We start from the raw sequence: 10,816 nt of genomic DNA, 5'->3' as shown, positions 1-10,816 counted from the left end.
GTTAAATGATATCTCCTGTTTAAAGCTTTCATAGCTGAGGAAAGCTGTGCTCACCTCTAGAGGCTTTTCTGAGCCACGCAGAGGCACTTGCGTCCACCCAAGTTGAAGTTTTTACTGGAAATGACCTTTTAATTTCTTATAAGCCCCCTGCCTAGAGGGTTTCCTTGAATAACTTACAAGGCATTAAAACGTCATTTCTGATTTCCTTCTGGGAACCAGAAGTAATTTTTTTTTACTGAATCGGCCATTTTGAGCCCTGCAGAGGCCGTGGGTGGATGCACACGGTTTCTGTGGGGCTCCGAAAAGACTCTGGAGGTGAGGGGGGCATTGCTCCCTTTGGCTGTGGAGGCTGCAGTTGGGGAAGCAGGGATCAGCAATAGACCAACATATATGTGGTCAGTTGTTGATTGGAATGTTGTTAAGTGCCATTCACCGGTGTTATGAATATTTATATGTGGCTTTTCAACAAAACATAATTTGCAAAGCAGTTTCCATAGCTAAACAAATCAGTCAATGGTTCCCTGTCCCCAAAGAGCTCATAATCTTTGAAACAAGGTGCAGAAGAGACCCTGGCAACAACCACAGCAAACAACGCCATGCTAGGTGGAAGGAGGAGTTCTGCCCCTGCTAAATAGAAGAGGAGCATCACTTTGTAAGGTGCCTCTCTGCCCAGTTAGCAAGGGTGTTTTGTATTTATAACCACCACCACCCCAAAATGCAGTTGTGTGTTTTGCCGAGTGTGTTCTGAGCAAGTATTTTTGGGGCCTTTAACACAGAACATCTTTTTAAGAACAGAACAGGGATCCCTGACGAGCTTGCACAAGCTCATGAATAAACTGTTGCTTTTATCCAACTCCAGTTCCAAGTGCCCAAGCTACAAAAATTGGCGTGATTTGCTTTCACAGGGGGTGACAGTCTTTCCCCCCTCCCCAGATCTTTGGTAGCATTTGGGTTTAATTCTTATGCTTCCTGTCTCTGCTTGTCTTGCAGTTCCGCTGTCTTTCAACAGCCGGTCATTTTCCTTGGAGCTGACGTGACTCACCCGCCGGCGGGAGATGGGAAGAAGCCCTCCATCACAGCGGTGAGTCTTTCCCCTCTCCACAGATGGGGTGTCTCTTGTAGAAAGTAAAGGCCACTCCTGTGTTCCTTTTACAGCCACTCTTTTGTGTTGCCCACCACCTGGCTCTTTCAGGAACGGGCATCTACGCATCCTCAAGCGCTTGCACAAAAGCGGGCAGTGCAGACTTTGTGAGATGATGGAGGTGTTCATACATCTGGGTTCTGGCTTCTGGCCAGAAATTGGGGGCCGGGTGGAGGGAGAAATAGAACCTCTGGCTTCCTCTTCTGTCATCAGAGGAAAGATAAGTGAAATAATAGTGGTAATAACCAAGTGAGCCAGGAGGTGGAGCCCTTGGGCCATGCAACTTGGGAGCTCTTTGGAATAAAAACCTCATTGCTTCTGCCACACTTGAGCAGGTTTGCTTTTCCAGGTGGTGTGTGGCTTGCCCAAAACCCTCTTGCCCGTTTCCATCTTATGGTTTGGATGTGGTTTGGAACCCAGGGCTCCAGAGGACAGAAATACAATGCATTTTGTTTTAAAGATTATCAGTAGAAACTCTCATTATGCTTTTTGAAAAAGGAAATATTTCCATTGTATTTATGGGGAGGGGCTTTAAGGCAATATGACTGGAAAACCGAACTTGGATGGCACAGAATTATGCCATCCAAGTTGCCTTCTGTGACTTTGCTTTTCAAAACTTCGGGGGGGAGGGAAGGCTCATTTCAATTGTACTTCGATTGAGTTTTGACTGGTCCTACACACAAGATAATTCTCTCAGCTCCGGGCCACGTTTTTAGTTCTCAGTCTTTGGCCCTTGGTATTGACACCCATCTCGCCACTGCCTCTCCAGCAAGCAAAGTGAAGGTCTCGCCCTTTTGTCCCCCTCTGTTGCAGGTGGTGGGTAGCATGGACGCCCACCCGAGCCGCTACTGCGCCACCGTGCGGGTGCAGCGGCCTCGCCAGGAGATCATCGAGGACTTGTCCTACATGGTGAGGGAGCTGCTCATCCAGTTCTACAAGTCGACGCGCTTCAAGCCCACTCGCATCATCTTCTACCGCGATGGAGTGCCCGAGGGCCAGCTTCCACAGGTGAGGGGCTGCCTCCTTCCTCCTTTGAACCACTTGACACACGAGCTGTTGCTGTGCAAAAGTGACCTGCAAAGAAGGTTCTAGTTGGCATGACCATATTTTTTTTTCCTCTCTCTCTCTCTCTCTCTCTCTCTCCTAGATCCTTCACTACGAGCTGTTGGCCATCCGCGATGCCTGCATTAAACTGGAGAAGGATTACCAGCCAGGCATTACATATATTGTTGTACAGAAACGTCATCACACTCGCCTTTTCTGTGCGGATAAGAATGAGAGGGTGAGGTTCTTTATTTTAGCATTTGACTTTTCCATGGCATCATGTGGCCTTTTTGTGCTCCATAAAGGATCTTGCCTTAAATCAGTGATTTTCAACCTTTTTCAGCTTGTGGCACACTGACAAGGTACTAAAATTGTCAAGGCACTCCATCAGTCTTTTGACAATTGACAAGGCACACCATGCTGTTGGTGGGGGCTCACGTCACCTTCTGGCCCTTCTAATAAATGACTTTCCCCCACACTCCTCCGGCACCCCTGCAGACCATTCATGGCACCCCAGTGTGCCACGGCACAGTGGTTGAAAATGGCTGCCCTAGATCAATGGTTCTCAAAGTTTTTAGCACCAGGAACCACTTGTACTTGTTTTTCAGTGGCAATTCCAAACTTACTTCATTGTGATGGTTCAGATTTTTTTTTCCTCTCTGCTTCCTTGATTGTTTAAGTGATTTTATTACTCTGTATGTTTTGATTTTGTTGCTTTAATTTGCTCTTTAGTCTACATTTTGTTGCAAGCCCCCATGGGGTGGGGAAATAAAATATAGCTGTCTGGGAAAACACAAAGACAGAATCCCATTCTGTGTCCCAGGTGTCTTGTCTCATGCTTCTGTTTTGCTTGTTTTTCTGCAGATTGGCAAAAGTGGGAACATCCCAGCAGGAACGACAGTGGACACCAACATTACTCATCCCTTCGAGTTTGACTTCTATCTGTGCAGTCACGCTGGCATTCAGGTACCTGGTGGTTGGCAACCTTCAGTCTGGAAAGACTATGGTATAAGCCTACAGCACCCGGTATTCCCAGGAGGTCTCCCATCCAAGTACTAACCAGGCCTGACCCTGCTTAGCTTCCTAGATCAGACAAGATCAGGGATGTACCTACATTTATATTTTTTCGCATTTTTTGTACTGCCCTTTTTCCAAGGATCTCAGGGTTGTGTATATAGTTCCTCTCCTCCTTGAGTCCTGCTAACAGCAACCCTGTGAGGTAGGCAAGATTGAGAGATGGTTACTGGCATCAGGTCACCCAGGAAGCACTTCGGGGCTGAACGAGGATTTGAATCTGGATCTTCCAGGTCTAAGTCCAACTCCCAAACCGCTGTGCCATCCTGGCTCTCAAATCTATCTTGATATGTCTCTGTGCCACCGCAAGAATTTAGCATGAACTGAAAGCCCATCAGGCCTTTCTCAAGCTAGGCAGGCCTGGATCCAATCACTGCTTGGATGGGCAGCTGCCTGGGAAACTCTCAAGCGTGCTGTTGTGTTCCACCATGGGAGAAAGGTGGGATATAAATGATATCACTAGTGTTATTGTCTGTGTTTAAAAGCCACTTTTCAACAAAAGTGTTACCAAAGGAGTTTCCGTAGCAGACAAAAAAATTAGAAAGTGGTTCTCACAGCACAAAGGAGTTCACAACCTAGAAAGAAATGCAAGGAAGATGATGGCAGAGAACTACTGGGAGAGGCACTGCTGAAGTGGATAGGGACAGTTGCTTTCCTCTGCTAATTAAAAAGAGACCTACCACTTTAGAAGGTGCCTCTGCCCAGTTAGCAGAGCATGGAAAAGAACATTGGTTCCCATTAGTCCAGCAGTTTTTCAAAAAGTGTGCTGCTGCACATTGGTGTGCCACAGGAGTTTGGAGCTTGTTGTTGTTGGCAACCTTCAGTCTCAAAAGACTCTGGTATCACGCTCTGAAAGGTAGTTCTGGAACAGCGTCTAGTGTGGCTGAAAAGGCCGATTCAGGAGTGACAATCCCTTCCACACCGGGAGCAAGTGCAGTCTGTCCCTGGTCTGTCTCCCTGGCTATGGGCCTTCCTTCTTTGCCTCTTTGCCTCAGACTCTTGGCAAAGTGTCTCCTCAAACTGGGAAAGGCCATGCTGCACAGCCTGCCTCCACGCGGGCCGCTCAGAGGCCAGGGTTTCCCACCTGTTGAGGTCCACTTCTAAGGCCTTCAGATCCCTCTTGCAGATGTCCTTGTATCGCAGCTGTGGTCTACCTGTAGGGCGCTTTCCTTGCACGAGTTCTCCATAGAGGAGATCCTTTGGGATCCGGCTCCAAAGGAGTTTGGAGCACAGCAGTTGAAAATCTCTTCTGGGTTCTGTGGCTCTGCTCCTAGATCAACTGTCTGTAGTAACGAATTGGCAGAGCTGGCAGAGGAAGAGCGACAGACAATCTTGACAATAGACAGTTTCCCTAGAAACAGAGCTGCAGAACCCAGAACGGTCTCTTGGAAACCGGAAGCGACATCACAAGTAGCAAAGACCATAGAGGTCAGCATGCCATGAGAAGAGAATATTGAAAATCACTGCTCTAGCCTGTCATAGCTTGAGCCTTCTTCTTTGCACTGCGCATCTGCTCTCTTTTCGGCCACCGCACCGGAAAAGCTTAAACAGCCCCCTTGATTCCTGTTCTCCGTCCCGCCCAGGGTACAAGCAGGCCTTCTCACTACTACGTTCTTTGGGACGACAACCGGTTTACAGCAGATGAGCTTCAAATCCTCACTTACCAGCTCTGCCACACCTACGTCCGCTGCACCCGCTCCGTCTCCATCCCAGCACCAGCATATTACGCCCGCTTGGTGGCATTCCGGGCGCGGTACCACCTCGTGGACAAGGAGCACGACAGGTAAGCAGAAGGGCTGCAGTGGTGCTGTCCCGGTGGAAGGGGGGTGGTTCCTCCTTCCCTCTCCCACCTGCAGGATGGGCGGGGGGTTGGTGGAGTCTTTCCACCATTGCCTGGTTTATTTCACTCGCAGTGTTTGAGATACCCAGGTATGTAAGTAGCTGCTTTCTGCTGAGTCGGGACCAAATGTACTAATGGTCACCCTGCACAGGCTTGCAGCAGCAGTCCAGGCTTTTGGACAAGGACCTTTCCGAGCCTTCTGTGGACATTCTGCCCGGTTTGAACTTGGATTCTTCTGTGCAAGAGGCTTGTGTAGATGGTACTGAGTTCAGTGGCTCAAGGGTCTCAGGCAGCTTCCTAGGTTCCAGAGTGGCTCCTGAGAAGGCAGGAGAGGGACTACCCCAACTGGCTGGCTGTTATGACCCCATGCAGAAGCTGACGACCTGAGCCTCCTGATCTCTTCTCCCTTTTGCAGAGTGCACCACTATTCCATGTGCAAGTCATGGTTAAGGGCAGCATTCCCCAAACTGTGGGTAGTGACTTAAGAACATAAGAACAGCCCCACTGTATCAGGCCACAGGCCCATCTAGTCCAGCTTCCTGTATCTCACAGCGGCCCACCAAATGCCCCAGGGAGCACACCAGATCACAAGAGACCTCATCCTGGTGCCCTCCCTTGCATTGGCATTCTGACATAGCCCATTTCTAAAATCAGGAGGTTGCGCATACACATCATGGCTTGTACCCCGTAATGGATTTTTCCTCCAGAAACTTATCCAATCCTCTTTTAAAGGCGTCCAGGCCAGACGCCATCACCACATCCTGTGGCAAGGAGTTCCACAGACCAACCACACGCTGAGTAAAGAAATATTTTCTTTTGTCTGTTCTAACTCTCCCAACACTCAATTTTAGTGGATGTCCCCTGGTTCTGGTGTTATGTGAGAGTGTAAAGAGCATCACTCTATCCACTCTGTCCATCCCCTGCATAATTTTTTATGTCTCAATCACGTCCCCCCTCAGGCGCCTCTTTTCTAGGCTGAAGAGGCCCAATGCGTGGTGGGCCGCCGCACCCCCACGCTGGACCCATGATCCACTCCATTGGCCTCTGCAGGCCCCAGAATGCACCACGGAAGCAACTTCCTGTCAAATTAGAAGTTGCGTCAGCAACCGGCAGTTGCTTCTGTGGGCTGGTTGTGGCTCGTCGCACAGAAGAACCCAAGTTCAAACAGGGCAGAATGTCCACAGAGGGCTTGGAAAGATAGAACTCTGCTTCCAACGGAGTGGGTCGCTGAACCAACGCAACTCAGAAAAGTCTTCCGGAGCCTCCCAAGAAGGCACTCTGGAACCACTCAGAGCATAAAAATATATATTAAGGCAATTTAATGCTGTCTGGATTGAAGCAGCTAATCAGGAGATAGATCAGGCAGTAGCTAAATTTCTGAGAAGAATTCTTGGAGTTCCAAACTTAATTAGGTTGTCCACTATGTCTTTGGAACTGGGTTTCCATCTTCCCACTACGGTAGCTTGAACTTCCACCTTTAAGTTTTGGCTCAGACTCCATCTTAATATTCACCCGAATTCCATTCTCTTAGATTTATTAAAAGACCCTTTTTCATCTAATTGGTCCAAATTTATCCATGCCAAATTATCTTCCTTAGATCTTTCTCCTGAACTTTTAGCTGATATGGACCTTCAAAAAGCGCATCATCTCATTAAACTCAAACTCTGGGAGCAAGAATACGTAACATTACTGTCTAATATAAATCCGACTGTTCACCCCTTTTCTTTGGACTGTCCCCCTCCCTTGGCCGCCCTGTGAATTATTTCGTCCAATTTATTAATCCGAGCAAAAGAAGGGCTTTCATGTTAGCGAGATTGAACATATTTCCATCTGCAATACACCAAGGGAGATTTTCTAAGATCCCTCGTTCAAATAGATCATGTCTGTTTTGTTCAGTTGAACCAGATACTTTTGGATCATACTCTTCTTCGGTGTACTGCCCATCATAATCTCAGGTCCCACCTACTTGGCCCTTTTCTCTCTTCTCTTCCTGCCTCTCTTGTTGATCCTTTCCCAATCCTGCTTAGTGATTATTCCCCTTCCATCACCATTTTGGTGGCGGAATTTCTGGCGGCAGTTTCTATGGCAAAGGCCAGAAGTTGATAGCTGATAAAGTTGTATCTCTTTGCCTTGTTATATTTGTTATTGTCGTTGGACTTTTTGTATGCCAGTAAAGGTTTACCAAAGTTTAAAGTTTATTAAGGCAATTTGCTTACTATGTCATAAAAAATATTGATTGTAAACGTGCCGTTTGGTCAGAAGCCCTGTTCTAACGCCTGTCTTCCTTGTTCCTCTTTCAGCGGCGAAGGCAGCCACATATCTGGCCAGAGCAACGGCCGAGACCCTCAGGCCCTCGCCAAGGCCGTGCAAGTTCACCAGGACACTTTACGTACCATGTACTTTGCTTGAAAGCCTAACTTTTTTACCTCACTCCAGAAAGCTTTCAGATTTTGTAGGAGCCATACAAAAAAAAAAAAATAAAAAGAAGCATTGGGAGCGCCACGTGGGCATCCAATGAGAAATCGCTGCAGGGCGCAGATGGCGTTGGAGGCAGGAGGCCGGCATTCTTGAGGGCAAACACAGGGATTGCAGCTTACCCGGATGGACACACCTGTGTAGTGTTGCAAGAGACTCTTGTGTTTCAGGCTTTCCAGTTACCTGACCGACCAAACAAACAAAAGTATTTAAACCAAGGAAAGGATCCAACTTATCAAAACAAAGCAGGTTTTCATTGCCGGGGCGGGGGGAGGGAGGGTTTTGGGTGGGTGGGGGGAACGCAATATTAGACTTTCAACTGTGAAATAACCGTTTTGGTCCTCCAATGCCAAATCCAAACGCTGGTAAGATCTTTTGTTTTTGGGGTGGGTGGGGGGGGGGAAAGGGATTTTTAGAGCCTTAAAACAGATGACTAGATTTATAAAAACTAATATTTTAGAATACAAGATGCTTTAATTGGTTAAGAGGAGAGGAGAAAAAAAAAAGCCGGTAGTTTATAGGAGAATTTTAACACTGTTAGCCCTCCCCTTTGAAGAAGAATGAATTTTTTCTCCCCTTATATATGATAACATGAGGCACCCCCAGCACTTACTGCAAAGCTGACAAGGAAACCGTCTTCCATCTATATTGAAAGTGGATCTGCTGCTGCCCCATCTTTTGTTGTTGTTGTTGTTTAGACGCAACAGTTGTGTACTTAAACTATGGGCGAGTGCCTTTACTGTAATGCTGCAAGTTGTCTGTTCTCCTTCCTTCCAAGGGTAAAATAGAACCACCAATGCTCTTGTCTCAGGGTGGCGGGGGGGTGGTCCGGATCCCCCCACCCGTAAAGCGGCAGGAGTGCTCCACCATTCACACAATATTACAGTTTCGTGTTAGCTCACAGCCTCACAACGGGTTGAAATTCTGTGCACTTTTAACACAGCATACAAATTTGGAGAGCTGCTGATCAACCTGTTTTTGGTTGTATTGTTGTTTTTTTTAATTGATGATTTTTTTGTGTTCCTTGGAGTATTTTTTTGATGGCTTGTTCTTGTTTCCTTTTAATTTAAATCTGAAATTCCTGACAAATGGAGTGCATGAGAGAGAGAAAGAGAGAGAACACGTTTGCTTGCCTCTCCTGCAGGCACAAGATGAGAGCTCCATTATCGATTGATGTCCTGACATTTTTTATATATATACTGATGAAATTTTTTTACTACCAAGTGTAATTTTTATACGATGCCGAGTCTGTTGCCAAAACGTGCTGAACTCATCCATGTACTCTGCGTTTCTCCACCCTACACCCACTCCAGGCTTTGGAGCAATTCATGTTGTTGTGGCTGGGATGGGTCTATGTTCCATGCATTTCATTGCATGTTACAGAGCTCTTAAGGGCACTCGCCTTAATGTTTGTGTTTTGTCGTTCCTACAGTAATTTTAAAACAGTTTATTATTTTTTTTGCCAGCTGCAGTTCATTGGTCCAGCATATTCACACCACACTGATGGTTTATGTTGCTCTTAATTCTTGCCATGTTATTTTTATTGGCGGGGGAGGGGGAACCTGGGGTGTTTTTCCCCTGCCCCAAAAAAATTCACTAGGCTCTTCCTAGAGCACAACATCGAAATGCACTTTTGCTGCCTGTCTGAAATACCCCTTGATTTTGTATTTGTTCTTCTCCCTGTGACTGTGAATTCCAAACTCACAAACACCTTTGCGCCATGAAAAGGGGAAGCTTCTCTGGCGCAACCCAACGCATGAAAGGCAAAGGACTTGTGGTTTTAGTACAGTGGAGGGGAGGGACAGGAAAATATCTTCTGTCCCCAAGCCACGGTACTGACTTCAGAATTTTTTTCTTAAGCTGCCAAAGTGAGCCTTCAAACAAAACAAACCGACCCCAGGTCTTGAGCCTGAACTGTGCCAGCCATCTTAGCAGACCCACCCCCTTGAAGGGACTGCCTTGCAGCTCATGGGACTTCACAGGCCCCTGACCACTTGCGCTTCCAACCTACGTTCAGCTGCCCCAATCTTATTCTCCCCTCCCCTCCATTTTCCCCTGTGCCGCATTGGGGCAGAATGTTGAACCCCCAAAATGCTATGCAAACTGAAACGGCCACTTGGAATGGCACACCTCTGTGCCCTTTGGGACGTGGGCGTTAGGCCTCTGCTTTTGCCAATAGCCGAAGGATTGCTGGGTGTCTGACTTCGGAGCATCCAACCTCCACCTCCTATTGCAACTCCCCAGAGTTTCAAAACTGATTTCCTATGCTACTTCTTCTTTTTTTTGTTTGTTTTCTTCTTTTGGAGGAGGAAGGGAAGGAAGTGTTGGCTGGCTCTTGAATCACAAGGTCCCAGCACTGCACTGGGTGCACAGAGTGAGTTGTGCAGTTCTTTGGCTTTGCCTCCCCTCCGCCGCCTTTTGTGTGTGTTCACTTGCTTTGTGTTCTGCAAGGCTGGGTTGCTTTACGTCGGGCACTGTCTTGGAGGCTTAAAGCAACAGGAAAGAAATTCCGACAATGTTCCTTTGAACCAAGTGCCTGCATGGGTGTCAGCACATCAGCATCTCCCAGCAAGAGTTCAATTTCTACACACTGTTTTCCCTAGAGAGCTTGGGGGTTCCCCAGCCGGGCCTGTGAATAAGAGCATCTTTTCTTACCGAAGTATCATTTTTTTCCACGTTTCTTGGTGTGTCATCACACTCTCTCCTTGGACTGGGATTCTCCGTTCAGTCACCAGCGTTTCAACTGAAATTCTCTGTTCCTGCTGCTTCCTGGCAAAATAAAACTTAAATGGTTCTTTTTATACTTAAAAGTTTGGCCTGAGATTCTGAAGCATTGGGTGGGTGGGGGATAACTAGGGCATTTGCAGAAGGGGAAAAAAGATTTCTGCAGACACTTGCAGCTTTGTACAAATGGCTTTTTTAAATTTTGAAAAGAAAGAAATGCAAGCCCCTCGGGCTCCAATGATCAATTGACGCCTTTTTTCAGGTTTGTGTTTTGCACTCCACTAGCTGCTTTGAACAGAAGGGTGTTGGCTTGACAGAATGAAACATTAAGTAGCTGGGGAGAGAAGAACACATTCTGCTTTCTGCCTGTCATCTTGCCTCTCTTCCCGCTCCCCACCTGGTGCATGCTGAGTTTTCACTAAGTGCCGTAAATGATGTCATTGCTGCACCCTCGATGGAACGAAGTTTCTGGGCTTGGGGTATCTTTTTTGGTTTCTGTTCTTAGCCGTTGTAACAAA

The 10,816-nt window shown here is 47.2% G+C and overlaps 1 protein-coding gene across 1 annotated transcript in view; it reads left to right on the top strand.

The window, feature by feature from the left end:
• The window catches only part of LOC136661710 (protein argonaute-1), a 56,118-nt gene extending 48,281 nt beyond the window's left edge, over positions 1-7,837 (top strand). The window contains exons 14-19 of the mRNA XM_066639086.1: positions 991-1,081; positions 1,955-2,149; positions 2,289-2,423; positions 3,050-3,151; positions 4,843-5,042; positions 7,400-7,837. Of these exons, the coding sequence (XP_066495183.1) occupies positions 991-1,081; positions 1,955-2,149; positions 2,289-2,423; positions 3,050-3,151; positions 4,843-5,042; positions 7,400-7,508 (832 nt within the window). The 3' untranslated portion in view covers positions 7,509-7,837. The remainder of the gene's footprint in view (positions 1-990; positions 1,082-1,954; positions 2,150-2,288; positions 2,424-3,049; positions 3,152-4,842; positions 5,043-7,399) is intronic.
• Positions 7,838-10,816: the final 2,979 nt, after the last annotated feature.

Source organism: Tiliqua scincoides, chromosome 10 (genome assembly GCF_035046505.1).
Source record: "Tiliqua scincoides isolate rTilSci1 chromosome 10, rTilSci1.hap2, whole genome shotgun sequence".
Taxonomy (NCBI): Eukaryota; Metazoa; Chordata; class Lepidosauria; order Squamata; family Scincidae; genus Tiliqua; species Tiliqua scincoides.
This window is presented reverse-complemented; position numbering and strand designations above follow the sequence as displayed.